At 43.7% G+C, this 21,304-nt stretch overlaps 1 protein-coding gene across 2 annotated transcripts in view; it reads left to right on the forward strand.

Annotated features, from left to right (window-relative positions):
* The window catches only part of Elp3 (elongator acetyltransferase complex subunit 3), a 60,980-nt gene that overhangs the window by 34,943 nt on the left and 4,733 nt on the right, over positions 1 to 21,304 (forward strand). For both annotated transcript variants that reach the window (XM_032918286.1, XM_032918285.1), the window contains 4 exons: positions 5,983 to 6,073; positions 7,909 to 7,974; positions 9,716 to 9,943; positions 10,622 to 10,703. In XM_032918286.1, the coding sequence (XP_032774177.1) occupies positions 5,983 to 6,073; positions 7,909 to 7,974; positions 9,716 to 9,943; positions 10,622 to 10,703 (467 nt within the window). The remainder of the gene's footprint in view (positions 1 to 5,982; positions 6,074 to 7,908; positions 7,975 to 9,715; positions 9,944 to 10,621; positions 10,704 to 21,304) is intronic.

The following is a 21,304-nucleotide window of genomic DNA, read 5'->3' on the forward strand; positions in this document are numbered from 1 at the left end:
TAACTATAATAATTATACAAGTTTTTATTAATAGAGGTTTTGGATTGTATAGCTTACCATGGTTTGGGTAAATATGGGATAAATATTGGATTTCTTCAAGATATTTTTGTTTTTAGTTAGATATTAGTGAAATGTTAGTGTGATTATATGCGTTGAAATTTGTATTTTTTATATTTTGCTACTTGTGTGTGTGTGTGTGTGTGTGTGTGTGTGTGTGCGCGCGCGCGCGCGCGCATGCTTTCTACACACATACACTTCTGTGTGAACAGGTGGAGGTCAGAGGACAGCTTTCAGGAGTCAGTTCCCTTTCCAGGACTCCAACTCAAGTCATCAGGCCCTCCACCACCAAGTCTCTCACCATCCAACTGTTTGGTTTGTGCCCGTCTCTGTTTCCAGATCTTCTATGTACATTGGGCTTTCTATATCTCTGAGTTCTACATTCGTGGCCTCAACCAAGCCCAGATAAAAACGTCCCAGGTGGAAGCTACACGCTGAGCACACCCTTTGCTCCCTATTCTGTAACCGAAGTGTATAGCAGTGACTCCCCAGCATTTACCTTACACCAGGGACCATGGGCCATCTGAAGATGATTTAAAGCACACACACACACACACACACACACACACATATATATACATACACACACACACACACACACATATATATATATATACATACATACACACACACATATATATATACATACACACACACACACACACACACACATATATATATATGTATATATCATTACCTTCATGGAAACAAGCACTTTGTGGTACCTGCAGGTAATTCTGGAACTAGCCTCTCCCAGGTACTGAGGGAGTTATATACTGATTTAAAATGACTCAAACTTAATATAAGTTACCATTTTTCCACAATAATCACTAGAAATTTAGCCTCCACTTGTACACTACTGAGGTACTTTGTAAGGTTGTGGGTGCTGGTTTGTGTTTACATTGCTCTGCAACCATGTAATGATATGCTTTAGTCACAGCGAGGATCCCTTCATATCTAGCCACACAGTACTCTGTCCACAGAAAAATGATAATGTTTTAGAACTTACTTAAAATGTCTTAAGTGTGTGTTAACAAGCACTGTTTACAAAATGCCCTTGTTTGGTGGGAATTCATCTTTACAGAGCTGGTAACCATGACAGTGTTTAATGAAGAACCAGATGCACACTGTCTCATTAGCGCGTGGCACTATACAGACTGACCTACACAGCAGTGGTTCACAGGGGCTTTGTTCATCAGTTAAAACCAATGCCAGTAAGGAGTGGGGTGGCTTCTCTGTGATGTAGTGGAGTCATATACGTCAAGGAAGTGAGGTGAAACCTATAGCCCTTGCCCAGCAAGTGGGGACCTGCGTCTAGTTCTAGCCCTACTGTTCCCCAAAAAGCAGTGATGATAAAAAGAAAGGATTTTGAGTGTTCTTGTCACAAAGAATTGATATTATGGAGGATAGATTGCTAAGCAATATGGTAAACCTTCTATGGTATTGCTATATCAGAACCTCACGCTGGGACCTATTTATATATGCTTATTGAAAGTTAAACATAATTAAAATATTTTAGATATCAAAACTGAGTAGGATCATTTTTAGAGCTACACGCTGAGCACACCCTTTGCTCCTTGCCGTTATTCTGTAACCAAAGCGTTCAGCAGTGACTCCCCAGCACTTACCTTACACTTTACAGGCAGCATAACAGCTTCGTTTCTATTTATCTTACACAGTGATCGGTCTCATCGTTAAGCAGACATTTAGGTTGCTTCCAGATTGTTTTACTTTTCTGTCGTTTTGATAAAATGCCCTGAAAGGGACAGGGGTTGGAGGGAGACTTAAAGGAAAAGGTGATTTGAGCTTCTCAGTTCCAGGCTATAGTCTGTCATGACCAGGAAATCATAGCTGCAGAAGTTTGGGGTGTCAAGCAGAAAGGGACAAAGGCTTATGCTCAGCTCACTTTCTCCTTTTCCTATAGTCCAGGGCCTCCACAGGGAATGGTGCCACTTACGGCGGGAGAGTCTCACGGCCTCAACTTACCTAATGAAGATCATCTCACACAGGCATTCCCAGACCTGTCTCCCAGGGCTTCGAGTCTAGACCTCCTCAGGTTGACAGTTGAGATTAACCACCACTCAGGTCCCTTTTCATCCCCACCCCTCCCCACTCCCACCACCTTTTTTTTTTTAAGACAGGGTCTCTATATAACCCTGGCTGCCCTAGAACTCACAAAGATCCCCCTGCCTCTGCTTCTCAAGGGCTATGATTAAGTGGGTATCTACCATGCCTAGCCCCCTTTATTATCCTAGTCTCTAGTATAGCTAAAATCTATCTATATTGAAATTTCCACTTCTATCATAGTACAATCTGTGCAAAGAGTGACCTATGGCAATGAGTGGATCTGTGTTTCTTTTATCATTATTTTAATGTTTTAAGTTCCTTTTGAAGAAAGAGCTATGAACGTGATGGGATACGCAGGGCCTGTGGATAAATTAACAAGGCTTTCTAAAGAGATGGTGGCAGTTCATGTAAATTGTGGCTAATTTTATCACATCCTCTATAACGTCGATGCTGTCACTGACTCTGTGCGAGGGTATGATTTGCATTTCCCATTAGTGGAGATTGCTCGTGCCTTCTACCTGATCATCACTTACGTAGTCTCATGTGACTTGTTTGTATCAAATTTGCAAATCATGGGGCCCGGATTACAAAATGGTGCTTCTTTTGGAGATAACCCGTCAAAGGGAATTCATAACCGTTAACTCATTTTGAATCCTCTTACCTGGGCAGACAGGAAACTAGGGAACTGATAGTTCCAGCCAGAGTGGGACACTCAGTACCAGAACATTCGGGCAGCATTGTTCCAGGTATGAAGTGGCATCGAGGGTGTTTAGAACCCTGAAATTACATTTTGAGGGGTATTAAAATTTATACTCAGATTGAGGTAGAATTTGCCATGTCTGAACCTCAAGAACTTGTATCAAGAGCTGAATGATAAAACTTTAAATGAAAATGTAAATGAGCGATGTAAACCTTATTACAGAGATCCAGAGGATGTGCCGAAGAGATGGCTCAGCCACTAAGCAAAAGCGCTGCTGTTGTGGGGGACCAGAGTTCTGACGCCAGCAGCCAGTCACCTATGAGCCAGCACTCCAATTCCAGGGAACCCCATGCCCTATTTGGCCTCCATGGGCACCTGTACTCAGAGATACACAGAAATACACCTGTATACATAATTTAAAATAAACTAAATATTTTTTAAATGTATAAAGGTACAGAGGGAAGGCTAGGTGTTTAACAGTACTTGGCGGCCAAGACAAAATGGTATTTCACTCAGGGATTGTCTTAAAGTTTTAGGCCAGTTCTGCAGGTCAGAAGACTACTGCTGGCCCAGGCATATCTTAAGCACCTCACTCTGATGTGAGGTCGTGGGTAGGGCTGATGGGGGGGAGCCCTAGTGAGGAAGAAAAGCCTCCCTGACATACTCTCTACGCATGGTGAAAAGGCTTAGACACTCTCTACGCGTGGTGAGAAGGCTTAGACACTGTCTACGCATGGTGAGAAGGCTTAGACACTGTTTTGGCCTCTCTAAGAGGGTCTAGGTTAGAGGAGATAATGCAAGTGAAAGCTCCATTTTCTGGTCTTTCTTCTGCTTTTGTCTTTCTAAGAGATTACTTGATGTTTCCATTGGTTATTTCCTCCATCCTGCCCCTCCCTGCTTCTAAACTATTGTATACTTCTTAGCCTTCTGACAATTGAGTCAGAAACATCTTCCTGGGTGTTTTTATGAGGCACATCCTGCTGGAAGGTTCTCTATTCTACCCCTGAGGAGTGTAGTCAGTGATTAAATGTAAAATTCTGTCCAGGCCATGATGAGCTCCACATTAGAGCGCTGCTGCCCTTGGGCCATTTGACAGCTGTCTGCCTTGATGTGATATTAAATCACTATGAGGCGTCAGACTAGGAATACCAATTTGCAACCAAAGCATGCTTCTGACGCATGAGAAACTTCAGACAGAAACGACTCTAAACAGCTTGGAAAGGTTTTTGATGAGCAAATTGTAAATATTAGTACCTCTAATCTTGAAATAGTACCCATTGAGCCAATATTCGCATGTATAATCTCTCTTCATACCAGGAAGGAGTCTAGACTAAATGACTTAGAGAAACCTAAAAGGAATCTTAACTTCTGCCACCGTGAGGCAGCAAGGTCAACCTCTTAGCGGCCTGGCCCAGGTTCTGAACATCCAGAGAGTTCTAACCTGTCTGAGTGGGGAGTTGAGATCCATCGTACAGTAGATCTCTGTGGTAGAAATGCCTAGCCCGTGCAGACATGTGTCCCTCAGACGCAGTGAAGGAGACTATCTCTGAGAGTTGCAGTTGCCACATTTTCTGTTCTTTAATGACCAAGAGCCTCCATCTGCCATGTTCCAGGCATGCCACTACCAAAGACCATTGAAGCAGTGTTTCATTTTTATAGTGACAGAAATAAACTTAGGACATTTATGAACTGTTAGCATCCTTGTAAGGTCCTGCGTGTCTGTGTGGTCTCTCAGGCCTAGCTCCTGTCTTGCTACCCAGCTGTCATATCTTGAAATTGTTAATAGTTTTGTAAGAGGCTATATGTTCTTTGTTATAGGTCCCACCAATTACAGAGCAGCCTCCTGGTAAATTATCATATAGTTATTTTAACACAAACACAGACAGAGCGAGGTTACAACCTGACCAGTTGAAGCTTAGCCCTGATTTTCCTAGGAGCGAGTACTCTAGCTTTGTCTAGTTCGCTGTTCAGAGCAACCTTATAGGACTCCCATGAGTTAAGACACGAAGTGTATTTGTCAAGCGTTAAGTATGGCCTCCACTGATCATCACAGCTTAATTTCAGACCATGTATAACTGTGTTTGGAAATATATTTTAAGTTCTAAAATATTTAGTATGTTCATGAAGATAATCATATATTACTATCAGATTACTATAAAATAGTTCAACATTTAAAAGGGGCACTTAGAAGACTTATATTTGGCTTATAGAAGCAGAAAGATTAAGCAATGTATATATTCCTTGCTAAATAATTTTACTTTAATAACCATTGTGTTATTAACTTTGATGCATATATTGATTTTTAAAAGACTAAAATTTGAAAGTTAGGAATCATTGTACTAAAAACTCTAAGCCATGTATGCTAACACATCAAAACATAGTCACAAGGTGGAACAAATTTCTTAGGTCACTCTCACTTTAAGCCTCCTAGTGTGCCTCTCGTTATAGTATCACCATGGAAACGGCTGGGTTCCAGTGCCTGGTAGACTTGTGAAATGTTTGTGCTCACTGATCAGCCTTCTGGAGCGAGTACAGTACAGCCCCTGACTTCAGCTTCTGACGGGCATTTCCTTCATGTCGGGCACTCTGCGCTATGCCAGTGCAGACAATAAGTCTCGTTTCCTCCTTCTTAGGCAAGGGGCTCTTCTACAGCAGAGGGCCTTCTTTGGGGAGACGGGTAGGACTGTGGGAGCAGTCAAACTAGGCTTTTGACCTTCCTTGTTGGTGACTTTTAGCTACTGTGTGGAAGGGAAAGTGTTTGCAAAGTGGTTTCTGACTCACAATTGGTTTTTCTCTCCACTGAGTTGAGGTTTATTTCTTTCAGTTCTTGTTTCATTTAGTACAGTGTCTCATGAGCCCCAAGTTTTTCCCAGTGGCTCCCAGCATTTGGGCAGATTCTGTGCTTTGTTCTCTGCACTGATTTCCATTATATGTGCTTCACAACTCCCCAGAGGTGGGTAGAAGTGAGCTTTACAGATGGGAATCTGGGGAACAGGGGTGCTCCCAACCTCACCTCCTCTCATCCCTAGCGTGCTCAGCCTCTGCCTTCTGCTCTGTAGCTTTGTGGTTTCTCGTTGTTTTTCATCTTCAAAATCTCACTGCCACACTGCTCTGGAGAAGAGTTTACATTTCAACACAGCTGATGTTTTTCTCTACAGAGACATTCCAATGCCCCTCGTCAGCTCAGGAGTAGACCATGGCAACCTTCGAGAGCTGGCATTTGCAAGAATGAAAGATCTTGGGATACAGGTATGAGTAAATGTGGCTCCCAGCCAGATATACGGGTACCAGCTGGCTCAGAAAGTATGTTAGAGGTGTTCTGGGCAGCTTGCAGAAGCTGCATGAGTAGTGACAAACACTGCCGCTGTCCCCTTGTCCTTTTGTCTTCTGACTTCTATAATCTGTTTGTTGTTTTATATTTACTAAGCAACTTTTCTCTCTTAACCCTAATAGAATGAAGGAAGCTATTAATTTCACAGTTTCTGGCGGTAAGTCTGAAATGAAGTATTCTAGAAACTCCTTGGGACTTCTGAAGAGATGAGCTGGAAGCAGTGTCTGGCCAGGGCACCAGGGATTAGACTCTTCCCTCAGAAACCAGTGCAGTCAATCAGGAGAGGGCAGGGGATCTGTTGGCTGCATTTTCAAGCATGGACCCATGACTTACTTTCACTTACTCATTTAGAACATTTTAGAACATTGTCCAAAATAAAATTTTTTAATATTATTGAAAGACTCGATTACTCAACACAAATAATATAATAATTAAATATAATAGATAACGCTTAGAAATAAGTGAGTACATGAGGCTGAGTAACAGCACCACACAAGACTGTGTGCCTGCTCTGATCTCCACTCTCCAGCTGGCCTCCATTCTGGCCTCCTAAGGACCTGCTTCTAGGGGTCTAGCAGACCTGGTTCCCGGCAGCCTCCCTGTCTATTGGCCCTGTCTATTGGCCACTTCTTTAAGTGGCCCAGAAATCAATACAAAGAGCCAAGTCCCATAGGCAGTGTCCTTACCAGAAAGTAAGTAGATATCATCTCTGCCTTAAAAAAACCGTGCTCCAGGAAAGAACAAAGAGGAAGCAGCAGCAGGTACCTGTTGAGGTACTGAGAGGCAGGTGACCTATAGCCACACACACGTAGTCTCCTATATAGACAGAACTGGGCTAGAAGATGCATCTGCTCTTAGCAGATAAACGTAGAAGCCTGTAGCCACATCACAGAATATCTTGTTGGGTGAGTTTCCTGAAACACAGAAATAACTTTGTTTTTGCAAAACTGAATGATGAACTCTTCATTGTTCGTGAAATTTCTTGCATGATACATGTTTTTTAGCATAATCCTGTCTTGCTGGTAGAAAGTGTTAGAATCCTGAAAATACATTTACGGTTTATTCTGTAATGGAGAACTATGCTGGAGGACGGCATCTCATTGGATAATGCAGGGATTCCCCAGTGGCGGTGTCAGGCTGTATGGGGTACACACTGGGCTGAGGAATGGGAGCCCGTGCTGCTAAGGTCCTGACCCTGCGCTGTGTTGACACTGTCTCCAGCAGCTGTGCACAGGCAGCTGGAGTTCACCTTCTGTCACATTGAGTCTTCTATGGTTTTAAGGTTCCGTTTATGTCTTCCCTTCCTTCTTTCCTCCACAGTGCCTTTCTTTGAAAGGAAATATCTTTGATATGCGTCGTTCAACATACTTAAAATGATATAACACTAAAAATAGTAATGTCATATAGATTTTTAAAACATAAGGACTTGTCTTTACTCTTCCTGTGATTATATCTTGGGACTGTATTTTCAGTCATGTTCTGGAGTTGTTTCACAGTTAAGTCTCTTGGGTAAAACTATTCTCTAACTTTCTAACTTGATGTTGTTTATTTCCCAAAATTATATGAATTCTTAATTCATTTTGAAAGGGAAACTGTACCCCTTCACAAATTCCCATCATGGAAGTTCATAAAGATGGCGTTTTAAAGTTTTCATTTCTCTGTTTCAGTATAAGTTATGGTCAGACTTGATTTTGAGCCCAGGATTTGTTGTAAATGAACAGTGAATGAGTCACTACTTTGATTTTTTTGGCAGTGCCGAGATGTGAGAACCAGGGAGGTTGGAATCCAAGAAATTCATCACAGAGTGCGGCCATACCAGGTCAGTCTCCTTTAAATCTACCCGAGCCTGGACCTGCTTACCCCTGAGTGAGAAAGTACCCCTCGGGGCAGAAAGTAGGGAGTCAGGGAAGTGAGCCATGAGTGTCACTGGGTTACGGAAGAGCCAGGTTAGGAAAACCAAGGCTGGGCCGCAGGTTTTCACCAGCTATGCAGTGTGGGAAACGTTCTGGGGTGAACCTGCTCTACTTTACCCCAGTCAGTCTGCACTGACTCTGGGGACACTGTAGGGACTCAAGAGTTCCAGTCATTTGATTTGAATGCATTCAAGTGTAAGTAGCTGCTTATGTCTGTGGACAGCCTTGCTGCTCTTCTATGTAGCCTGCAAGTCCTTGTCCTAACTACCCCTGAGCACAGTGCCCTGAGGCCATGGAGCACAATTCTGGGGAATCCTGTGTGAGAAAGACTGGAAAGGGCACTCTATCTACAACAGTGTTTCTGTTCTTAGCATAAACTGTTTGTTGTAAAAGGGCCTTTCAAGGAAAAAAGTAGATCTGACACAGTTAATCATTTTGGCACATTTTTAAGCTAATTATATACCAGATATCAAGCTGAGGGGTGGTTTATTTTGCTTTGAGTATAATATACCCATACACAGGGTATGCCTGTTACAGCCTGTCTTAGTCAGGGTTTCTTTTCCTGCACAAACATCATGACTAAGAAGCAAGTTGGGGAGGAAAGGGTTTATTCAGCTTACACTTCCACATTGCTGTTCATCACCAAAGGAAGTCAGGACAGGAACTCACACAGGGCAGGAACTTGGAGGCAGGAGCTGATGCAGGGGTCATGGAGGAATACTGCTTACTGGCTTGCTTCCCCTGGCTTACTCAGCTTGCTTTCTTATAGATCCCAAGACCACCAACCTAGGGACGGCACCACCCATAATGGGTTGGTTCCTCTCCCCTTGATCACTAATTAAGAAAATGCCTTACAGCTGGATCTCATGGAGGCGTTTTCTCAACTGAGGCTCCTTTCTCTGTGATAACTTCAGCTTGTGTCAAGTTGACACGTAAAACCATCCAGTACACAGCCTTTCTAAATATGTAGAATTCTGAATGTCCACCTCTTCCATACGACTCATAGACTCATCTGCACAGCAGGCTGAGAGTCAGAATCCGTAAATTCCTACCACTCAAGTCTCCCAGCCATCCCTCTGTGTGACTGTGCTCTAGCAATTGACCTTAACATGTTTATCCTTTCGCTGAGCCCATTTCACAAGTCCCGCCCAATGTTACACTTTCAAATCTAACTGAGAAAGGAGAGGAGGAACACACACACACACACACTCACTCACACACACAAAGGAGGTTTTGGTAGAAGAACTAGACAAGGAAACCATTAACTATTTGACAGTTTGAAGGCAAAGTGGGGGAAGGATTCCTAAAAGCCATGTGTGATTCAATCTGTAGTTTTATCTTAGAGACAGTTGGTGGGACATCATAAATTTGCATAGAAGCATTCACTGAGCTGGATATCTGTAAGAATCTCAAGGTTAATTAAGTTCAAATATTTGTAAAATTGTTCTCTGTTTAGAATAGTTCATGAACAGCCATAAACTTTTTTAATCCTGTGCTGCTTGAGAGGAGGCAAATAAAAGCCATAATTAGTGATGATTCACACTTTGTTCCTAGCTGCACATTAGCCTAAACACATTCACGCAATTATAAAAATGAACTTGGTTCTCTAGTTCTGAATGAGATTTTTCTTGGCTCCTTACCCAACAGGTTGAGTTGGTACGGAGAGATTATGTTGCCAATGGCGGCTGGGAGACCTTCCTTTCCTACGAAGATCCTGATCAGGACATTCTAATTGGCCTCCTAAGGCTACGGAAATGCTCCGAGGAAACCTTCCGATTTGAACTGGGTGGAGGCGTTTCCATAGTCCGAGAGCTACATGTGTATGGAAGTGTGGTCCCTGTGAGCAGCCGGGACCCCACTAAATTTCAGCATCAGGTATCCTGCATCCTGCTTTAATTGGGTTATACTTAAGAAGTTGCCTGAAATAGGAAAAGTTAAACAGCTGGTGAAGAAGGAAAGGAGAGATGTATGAGAAAGGGACGCATAAGAAAAGGATTCTTTTCAGTTGTTTGCTTCCTCATGGTCCCAAGGGACCATAGACAGATAGACTCCGTGTATCAGATTCAAATAAAAGTGGTTCACTTCCTGTGGAACCAAATGACAGGAAAGTGATTCACAGGTGTAAGTTATATTGTATAAATAAAACCATTCTGTTCTAACCCCCTGCAACCTAAAGTTAAAAATCTGTATTTTTAAGTTTCTGGAAAATTTGTTAAAAGTAGTAATAATAGTTTTAGGGTAAACACCAAATGGAATGCTGCAACAATTTTGCTACATTTCAAACCGTTTCAAAAGTGGAAGTGAGTGGAATAAATAAGACCTATTACCCCAGGCCCTGTCGGCGGGGCTTGCCTAGACCCTCAGGCACGTCACCCGGAATGCCATGCTGGCTCCTGACTTCTTTTCTAAGTCAGGAGTCTGCTCTGGGCAGGCGCCGTGCACTCTTCTTCCTGACTCATCAGTAGATTTTTATCACATCTTAAAAGGCGTTTTGTGGACCTTTCTTAATGGGATTCCTTCTCTTAATCCATGTACTCCTTTGCACTCCTCTAGGGGTTCGGCATGCTGCTGATGGAAGAAGCAGAAAGAATCGCTCTGGAAGAGCACGGGTCTGGGAAAATCGCAGTTATATCAGGTGACGGGGAGATGGGCTTCTCACTCAGCCTCTCACACTGAGATTTCATCTCTTGCCTCTCCATGATTACCGTGGGAACGTTGGTCCAGGCTGACAAGTGAGAGGGAAATGTCTGAGAGCAGTTCGGGTTAGTGCTTCTAGAAGCACTCTTCCTCAGAGCAGCAGGACGGTGACCAGTGCGAGTTCTCTGCCTGTCTGACTCCGGTCTGACTTGTGGTCAGCGGCTCTCTTGTGCTTTGTGCCAGCTGCTGTGAGTGGTGGAGACCCAGCTGCTGGTTCCGGATGACTGACGTCAGGATGTAGGTCTCGCCCCTTTGCCTGCTGCTCTTGCTGTTGTCCTAAATGTCAGCATCTTCATTTGGGACGGGATGGGAGGAAGGAGATTTCCTCTGCCCTCTTAGGACCTAGGATAGATCCAAAAATTTAATAGGCAAAAACGAATGAGCAGGATGAAGATTAATACAAATTAATATAAAATGAGTAAGAGCATTCATGAGAAAATGAAGACTGGGAAATGCATGTAAACCTATGTGTTTGAGAACAGAGTGGAAAGTCATGGGAAAATACGCTAAGGGGCTGAGTGTGGCCAAGGGTGATAAACAGACGGGGAAGACTGGGCGGGCCCGTTAGTTCATTATTAGAAGCAGGGTGCTCCTCCCCCCGGCATGCCTGGCAGCCTTCACAGAGGAGTCTTGGGAAGAGAGTGCAGGGGGGAGAGGTCTGAACCTGCTATGTTCTCAATTCCTTCAGCTTTTACTAAGTCAACTGTGTGGCCCTGTGTTTTCTAAATCCCATAGGAGCTTTCCCCACACTGACAAGGATAGCTAATGGTTGGGGAGGAAACATTTGGGGGGAAACAAGAGATGAGGGATACCACGTTCATTCACATTCTTCAGTGTGATGTCCCTAGAAGAAAAATTACTAATTACTGCAGGGAACCTAAGACGGAAAAACACAGAATCCAGATTTAGGATATATTTATATATATATATATATATATATATATATATATATATATATATACATATATATATATATATATATATTTGAATTAGTTCATTTTCCTATTTGGTCACCACATTCCAAAGTTTACCTGTGACCTAAGAAAAAAATTTTTTTCTGAAAATTAAAGCCGAAATGAGGTTTTTAAAAGAAAAGTCAATAAGTTGCCAGTCAATAAATCAATACTGGTGGCCAGGTCTTCATGATTACAGTTACCGAAATATAGTCACACAGCTCAATCATTTAGTCTAGCGTGGGTGTTTGATATTTCCCAGATTGATAATGTATTTCATAGCATGTCTAGCTTTTCTCCATTACTTTAATCCCACAACCAAGTGCTTGGCTCAGACTACCGGCTGGCCCTGGTGTTTCCTCTTCCAGCTTACCCTGTAGTGGGCCAGAAGTACCAAGAAAGGGCAGCCTGCTTCCGAATGCCTGCTGCCTGTACATCTGGGTATACCAGGGATCACCCACAGAGCTTGCTAAAATCATTTTAGCGCATTCTGGCTCTTTAGGTCTAGTTGGGAACTGAGAGCCCACAATTGCTAACCAGCCAGTGTGCTGTCTCTGATTGCTCTCAGTCCATATATGAGAAGCTAGACTTTAGTATTCTCCAGATGCTATCCTTTCTTCCCGGTCATTAAGGTTGTAGCTCTCTGGCCCATAGCCTTACACCCCGGATGGCATTGAGTCTTGTGACTTTCTAGTGTCTTTGGGAACCTAATCAGGTTTCCATTTTCCATCACTGCCTTCCCGACATCAGTTTTCCCTCAAAAGTATCCACCCAAGGCCCCTGACTTGCCTGAGGTCAAATCTAATTGCACATAAGAGCCTCTGCCTGTGCTTTTCTGAGCAGGGCGTCTTTGTGAGTGGGAGTCAGCATCTATCCTCACCAGCTTTCCATCATAATCTAAATGATAGCCCAATCTCATGTCATCTGCATGGTGAGTTTCTAAAATAACAAGAAGTGACTTACTCAGAGCAGGCAAGAGAACCTTTCTCTCAGCTGTAAGGCTGGGTCTCCTCCCTGGCACCCTGCAGAGGCTTCTCCAGCTAGAATGGGTTTCTATAGGAACAGCCCTGAAAGGCTTCTTGGAACTGAGGAGAGTTCTTTGGGAGAAAAGTTGGTTAGCATTGTTTCCTGCCCTCTGGTCTGGAAGCCCCACCATTGTCCTAAGGAAAGCTGCATTTAGATTCCTTGACTTCTCTTTGGCCCTGACCAGCCTTCACAAGAAAACACCGAACACGTTTGCTGCTATGTGGCAGGTGCATTTTTTTTTAGTCCTCTGTGTGTGTGTGTGTGTGTGTGTGTGTGTGTGTGTGTGTGTGTGTGTGTGTGTGTGTGTGTGTGTGTGTGTGTCTGATTCCATAGATGATCCTTTAATTAAAATTATTTCTTCCATTCTTGATCTCAGCGAGGTATTTGATGATGAAATTGGTGATGCTAGAGTTTTCATAGGCTGTTGATTCCAGCCATTGATTATGGATGCATAACTTTGGTGACAGCTGACACTCTTCTTTCTGGTGTTGTTCTCAACTCATAACTCTGTGCTCTCTAAGTCACACACACTGGTGGCATGACTTTCTGTCTTGGCATGATTTGTGAGGAGAGGAAGACAGAACCACTCATCATTCTGTTGTACTGGCTGTAAAAGTAACGAACGCATTTAGTAGAAATCCGAAAATTCTGCACTGATTCATTCCGACTTCTCCTCATCTTGACAGCAGGTTTTCCCTGCTACTTAGATTTATGATCTACCTCTAGGCAGTATTATTGACCTCACCGTAGACAGAGAGCTTCTGTGTCTTCTCATTTCCCATATTTAAACATTTCTTTCATCTGTTGCCTCCATGTATATGGAAAAGTGTACACATGTGCTTAATGAACCAGCCTACAGCTATAGCTGGAGGAAAACCAAACTGCTTTAAGCAGTCAGTCAGGTGAAGTACTTATTTAGAGGCATTCACGTTCACTCACTTTTTAAAGTGTGTAATTGGCTTAGTAGTTTTAAAGTTAGCTGTCATCTTTAACTGTGAAAATTATTTAAAAGCAAAAATTAAATATTCTGTTTCATTGCCGTCAAAATCACTTGGCATGTTGAGGGGAACAATAAAAATATAATCTCAATACTTGAAAGCCTGAACCAGGAGGATTGCTGTGAGTTTGAGGCCAACATGGGATACATAGTGAGACTCTTACCTCAGGAAGAGGTGTAATGTTGAGCTGCCTTCTGGGAATGCATTATCAGATGGGCAGGAAACTGGATCTCCACCACTGACCCCATCTGCAAAGGAGGATCACTACCAAGGGAGTTAAGCTCCCTCCTTAGATCCAAGCCACTTTTCCACCAGAATTAATCGCTTTTTCCCGAATATAGAAATCAATGTTCTAAAAACAGCTAGTTTATAAAATAATGTATATGTAGGAAGTAACTGGTAGCTGTTGGTGAATTACAAAGCAGTTAGCCCCAGCTATATTTGAGGGCTTTACCGTCTTAGTGGTTTACCTGAAGAGTTTCTGTGGGTACGTACAATTGTATTTACTGTTAAAATGTGGTGTTTGCCTTCCTGGTGATCAGCAGTCTGTCCTTCTAACATCAAGAAGTGGTTTGTGTCATTCCTTCATATATGCTGTAAGGTGCAAGGACCTCTACTGTGGAAGCTAGCTATAATCTTTAAAATGCCATCACTAATAATCAGCATGGAAACCAGGATTCTGATGTCACGATGTCCATACGGTTTCTACAAGGGCAAATATAACTATCAATAGCCACTGTTTAAAAAGCCACTTAACACCTTCAACAGAATGAGGGATTTTCTCCCCCCTCAGGCAATTTTGGCTAGGTATCAGGTTTAATCATGTTACTGTTTCAGTTTGCCAAGCTAATTGCTATGTGGTAAGATAGACAGCTATTCCCCAAGCTCCCTGACTACCTTCGTCATAAGCAGTATTCTATTTGTGGTCTTTCAAGTAGAAAATTAATATGGCCATTGGCCAAGAGCTGTACAAGCTTGATAGATCACACAGTGATGGTGAGAGACGAGCAAAGGTCTGAGAGGTTGATGTCAGAAGTCTTCCAAGTCAGAGCGTGATAACCATTCTGTTTAAATCTGTTACAGTGCCAGTGATGAGGGAGGGGAAATGTAAAATACAGGGTGAGTAAAACAGGCACTATGGATATGAGGTCATTCTTAATCGTGTTACTCAAAGCCATGTGCCCTAAAGCTGAGACTACAGTCCCCAGTAGTCAAAAATCAATGTGTCTGTGCCTTATATAATCCAATATGGCTTCTTAGGACAGAAATTAATGGTCTTGTACCCCAGAGCCCCTGATTAATAATGCCCTGTGTAGGCAGAAAATAGCAGTTGTTTCTTAGGCTTTGACCAGCTGAGATTTTCTTCCTGGACCTGAGAAACCTCACCTGTATCCCAGGCTCCTGCACAGCTCCCTCCATTTTGGGTGAAGGTTATTTTATTTTTTGCATTATAATCCAGTTGAAAAGCAGGGTCTATTTGTAGCCACTTCTGCCTGATAATGGATTCATAATCCACCAGAGTCCCCAGAAGAGCTTCTCTTTATTATGGCGGACTGTTTGCTAATGGGTCAGGAAGCCTGCCAAATGCAAACCAGTTTGTGCCACATGTGCATTTGTGTTAATACAGGACTTAACAGAAAGGAAGGGAAAGATTTCCTCTTTTGTGCTCTCTCCTTCACCCTTCATATAATTTTCTTGTAAGTAAATTACTCCTCGGCATCCCTAATTATATGCACGTTTACTGGCTTCCATGTGTCTTCCACTTTGGTAGTCTAACAGTGATCATACATGTTGCCTTTTGATGTATGCTCCAATGGGATTGTCCCCATTACTATCATCTTGCTTTTAAAGACAATAGATGCAGCATAAAATCTTGTACCATTACAGGTCCTCTATTAAATTCAGCATCATTCATTATTAGTCAGTCAGACTAGCATTGATGGCATAGAATGCTATTCTGCCAGATAACAAGTTGACTGCATGTTTGCTAATTGATGTCTGTCGTAGCTCAGCTGTGGGAGCACTGTTGCCCACCTCATCTCGGGAGTGTTTACTTCCTCCTGGCTTGACAGTGTCCCTTATAGATGAATCAGGTACCAGTTTATTGTGGATGAATAAGATACCAGTTTGCAGCATTTGCATTAGACCATCCCACAGTATGTGTCACATGACTGTCCTTAGTGCTTGTAGTTGCCGTATTTTGCAATAGGCTACCATTTGGATCTTGGAGACATTTCCTCAGCAGAGCAGTAGCACTGGTTGTAATGGTCTGTCAGCAGTGGAAGAACCACACTTTGGCATTTACCTTTAGCCTTCTTTGTTTGAGAAATGTCTATGTCACCATCTAAGGCGAGCCTTGCTCCTATGGCCGTACTGTCTACTTCTCAGTCCTGTACCTCCTGGTTTGTGAATTTTGGCAGTGAGGGTTATATATTTTCAGTTTAGAATAAAGAATGGGTCATAATATGTGGTCTGTGCTGATCTCCCTAAAAGGTCTAAGAGCTTTGAGATCACTGGCTGGCTGCCTTTATTGTAAAGGTGGGCACTTCGCAGGCTTCTTGCTGGGGAAGCCTGGAGACTGCCTTTCTTAGTGCTTTATTGCAATCTTAACTCCTCATCAACTCTCCTAGGAAGACTGTTGGGCCTTTTCTCTATAAACATTTGACACTGTCTTAACTCATTTAATTTAATAAGGCTTTATTATCTTATATCTATTACAGGCAAGGTTCTTCTCCTTAAGGTGAATAGATACTGCTAAATATTGCTGCCACTCTCCAGTCAAGAGTTCTTAGAGCCTTCCGGTTGGAGGAATTGGGCTTCCAATTTTCACTCTTCTGGCATCCTGGTCTGAGCTCTGGACTCTGACAGACGTTCTCCTCTGTTGGAAAGGAGAGTTTGATTTTAACATTTAAGGTGGTAGATAGTTTGTTTATGCCCACCCCGTTCTGCCTCCCTGAGCAAATGGCTGTGTAGTTTGCACCCTGCCTTAGAAATGCTTGGCACCAATCCAGGGCCTAGATCTGTACCTGTGAGGGCCACTCCTTCTTCCTGTGACTCGCAGACAAGAACTGGTTTCTTCTTGCTCAAACCTAGTGGTTTAAAACAGAAATAAATTATTTGCTTCATGATGCTTTGTGAGAACTTCAGCAGGACATAGAGCTGGTTTTCCTCTGCTCTGTGCTGTGACAGACCTTAGCTGGAATGGCTTCAGAGCTTGGGTATCCTGGACAAGACTGTCAACATGAGCGCCTTGGTTCTGACACCGAAGAAAAGAGTCCTTCTGCCCCGTTCTGCCTCTGAAAGTACTTGGGAAGAATTGATACTAACGCTTTTTAAATCTGTTTGATAGAGTTTACCTAAAGCCATTTGATCCTGACTTCCCAGCCATATATTTATTTAAGGAATAGAGGGAAATGTTACTGACCAGGAGCCTGATTCTCCTTATGTAGTCTGGACCTGGTTCTCCATCCGCGTCAGTGTCTCTGTTTCTGAAGAATTCGTCCATTTTATCTGGGTTGCCCAGTGTGCTTGTTTACAGTTTTTCATAGTCTGCTCTTAGAATTACATTTCTTCCTATGAACACGGGAGTAATGCCTCGTCTTTTATTAAAATGTTTCAGTACATTTATTTAGCAGGGGAGGCATTGTGTGAATCACAGCGCATGTGTGGAGGTCCAAGGACACCTTTCCTTCTCCCTCATGTGAGATCCAGGGATGGAACTGAGATCACCAGTCCTGGTGGTCAGCATCTTCACCTTTGCGCCATCTCACCAGCCCCTTTTGTCACTTGTTTTATATTCATGTGTTTGCTTGCTTACCTGTGTGTGAGCATAAGCAGTGTCCCTACCTATTTCTGTTTTAAAGGCATTTTCTCTGAGGTAAGGTTGGGCAGTTTTAAGAATGCACTTTGATTTGGTTTATTTTCTGTTCAGTATTTGCTCCCTAGTTTATATCATTGCCTTTCTTGTGCTAGCTTTGAGTTTAATCTTCTCACTTTTTATCTCCTCCCATTTGCGATTTTTGAGAAATTTCCTTTTTTTTTTTTTTTTTTTTTTTTTTTTTGGGGGGACCTAACCCAGGGCCTTGCGCCCTTAGGCAAGCGGCTCTACCACTGAGCTAAATCCCCAACCCCAGAAATTTCCTCTTTTTAGTGTAACTGTTTTCAGCTAAACATTTCCCTCTGAATGCCACCTTTGCTGGACTCGGTGATTTTGAGAATAAAATGCATTCAGTTATTTAACAAAAAAGGCTTGGGTCTTTCTCTGAGGCCCAGATTGGCCTAGAACTCACTGGGTACCCCAGGCTTGTCTTAAGCGTTACTGTTGCCCTCTTGAGTGCTAGGATTATGGGAGTTAGCCGCCAGCCTGCTCTGCGCTCACCCTTGGTGCCCATGCTGTCTTCAGTGCTCTGATGTTACTTCTTTGGCACATTGGTCATGTACGAGCATACTGCCTAATTTCCACATGTTTATTACGAGTTCTGCAGTTTTCATTGTGTGTGTGTGTGTGTGTGTGTGTGTAAATTGCCTCAGCTTCACAAGTAATTGTCTAGGTCTAAACCTTAGTACCAAGTCCTAGGATGACTGAGGCAGAGAGAATTCCTGGAGAATTAAAGATGGGCAGAGCCAGCACTCTGCCTTCGTGATACATTTCCCTGAATCCTTTACATCAGCGTGCACCGGTGCGGATCCTTCTCCGCATCTACAGAAGAACCTTCCAACTTGGCCGCACGCCTCATAAGTGCGTCTCCTGGTGCCGAGGTCTCCTGGGGTGGATATGAAGAGTGGGTGGCCCCAGAGGGCTGCATCACCAGAGTCCCACACATCACAGCCAGCCACCTGTGCATGCTGCAGCTCGAGGCCCTCCCTGCCTTTGGTTTCCCTTCGCACCTGTGAACTCCAGCCTCTCCCTCCACCTGGTAATGATTTCTGGCTGCTCCACTGTGGTAGAGAAGGATGCTTTGAGTGTTTTCTGGCCTGACATGATTTCCCCCACAGACTTGACACATGCACCTCTAAAGCTGCTTGCTCTGCTGCTGGCCGTGCACAGCCATGCAAGCGCAGGGCCCTGGCCAGTCTGTCCCCACTGTGTGCTATTTTACCACAGATTGTACCTTCAGACTCCAGGGGCTTTCATGTTTGCTGTGTGTGTCCCTTCACCAGTGCCCTGTAGTTCTTGTTGCGCCAGGTTCCGTCAGCCTTTCTCATGAGGCAAGTCTGGTAACAAAACACCTTAGCTTTTGTTTATCCGAGAATGTCTCCTCCCTTCTCTGTCCTTGTCAAATGTAGAATTCTTAGTTGGCTGGTCATTTTCTTTCAGTGGTTTAGTATATGATCACACAGTTGTGGCAGGGTAGAGCGATACCCAGGGAGATCCCTACCCCATCAGAAGAGAAGGGGAGGGGAAATGTGGGAAGGATTGTGGGAGGGGGGTGACTGGGAAGGGAGGCAGTGAGTAAGATGTAAAGTGGAAAAATTAAAAAAAAAAAAAAAAAAAGCCTGTAGGATGCCAACATTACCCTTGTGGACATCACTGTGGGAGAGGACAGGATGTGGGGAATCCAAATAGAATTTCTAAGTTGCCTGCTTTGGGTCTTTGTTCCTTTAACAGTAATCTTCAAGGAGCCCTCGCAATGTACAGAGGACAGTTAGGCTGCGGGTACCCTCTTTCCGGCTGAGAATAGGATGTTGGTGACTTGTCATAACTAGCAACCTTGAGGCGCTCAGGTCTGCGTGGCTAACCTTCATCCATTCTGTAAGGTTTCTCCCCCCCCACACACACACACACACACTCACAGAAGATTGTCTGAAGGCTTTAGGTCATTGAGTTAACTGATTCTTTTTCAGCTGTTGAGCTTAAAAGCCTCTCCCCTCTTCCGTGTCAGTGTGGCTCTGAGTGACTGTTGCCGTCCTTGTGGATCAGTGAGATGCAGTAGTAAAGGTGAAGCTAACGACTGTTTCCCTGTTAACATTCCAGCATATAGCAAGCCTTCCACACACACCTGACTAATGGAACCAAAAGTAACTAAAATACAGCTTCTTTTCATTTGTCTGTCTTTTTTTTTATTAAGTGACACAAATCATCACCTCAGACATATCTATTTTCCAAAACTCTTGATTTCAGCTTCATGGGAAGGATTAGCATGTTTTGTCTTCCTCATTTCAAGTGTGATGATGTGGGCTCACTCTTCATTCAATCCAGTTAACATTGCTAATGATAAAGGGCAGCCGTGTACCCCAAGAAAAGAAATGTCAGTGAGCAGGAATACACCTCCAGGTTCCTAATCCTTTCCTGTCAGCAGGACAATGTCCGGCTCATGTAGGAAAGTGTTCTTTCCTTGAAGAATCTCAGGCTGTGCCGTGTAAGTGCACGTTCGTTTGAGATCTAGCATGATTCCTTCCTCTTGTTGCTTACACGTCAGTCTCATGTCTTTTTCCTGTTGAAATCCCAGCCTGGGTTTGTTTCAGTTTTCATCTGTGTGAAGGATTGATTGATTGACTTTCCAGTTGGAGTAACATTCATGTAGTTGAAGCTGTCCCCTTTTAAGTTTTGTTTTAAAAAGCTTGACTATCAACTATACCAGATAGAGAGGGACTGTGAGCTGTTTGGCCTTGCCTGTGTCTCTCAGTCTGCCAGGCTGCTGTGAGCTGGGGTCCTTAAAGAGGATGGAGGAAGCCTGTTTGTCTTTCTGCCCTTCAGCCATGTGAAGACACAGAGGTGTCCCCTCAGATGAATGACCCAAGTTCCATTTATGGGATTTCCACCCCTTAGCAACCTCCCTTTAATTTCCACTTTGCCTGGGTCAGCATTCCCTTGAAAGAAGACTGCAGAAACCATTTAATAACTGCTTGTCGTGTACACAGTTCAGGCTATGCAAATGTACTTTTCTTCTCCCAGAAGATGTAGGGCAGAAATGGAGGCCGAGGAATAGCAGGAGGCGGGTTGCTAGAGGCCATCGAGTAACATCTGAGGACATTGCTCTGGCAGTTTTAGGGCGTTCCTTTCCCTCTTGTCTCAGTTTGGCATTGTCATAGCTGGCAACGTAGTGAACATAAAAATTTTTGCTCTGCCTACAATAAAAATAAGGCCCCCGTGACGTAGATAAGCTCTGATGGTGGACTAAGTGACTCTGAAGATAAGCAAAACTAGGCTTTAGGCTGTGTCCCTCCCCACCTTTGATACTGTTCTGATAACTGGGGGCTCCACAGTGAGTACCCCAATGACCACAGCTGAGAGCACTTGATCCTGCTCGTTCCCAGCCTGGGGGTTTGGCAGCAGCCCACAGAGCAATGGAGTGGGGAGCTCCTACTTGCACAGCTGTGTTTCTTCTGCAGGGGAGAGGCAGCAGCAGTCAGGCTGATCTGGGACCAAGACAGCCTAAGCCTAGCACGTCAGCACGGTCCAGGAGGCTACTGACGTCAGCTCCAAAGGGTAATTGCTTTCTCCTGGCTGACTAACACAAGGAAAGTTACCGTGACGGAGGACTTTGCCTGAGATGGGGCTCCACAAAGGCAGAGGGAGGCAGATAGGGCCTTCACCCAGCCAGGTGACACCACATTCTCTT

Source organism: Rattus rattus, chromosome 12, assembly GCF_011064425.1.
Source record: "Rattus rattus isolate New Zealand chromosome 12, Rrattus_CSIRO_v1, whole genome shotgun sequence".
Lineage (NCBI taxonomy): Eukaryota > Metazoa > Chordata > Mammalia > Rodentia > Muridae > Rattus > Rattus rattus.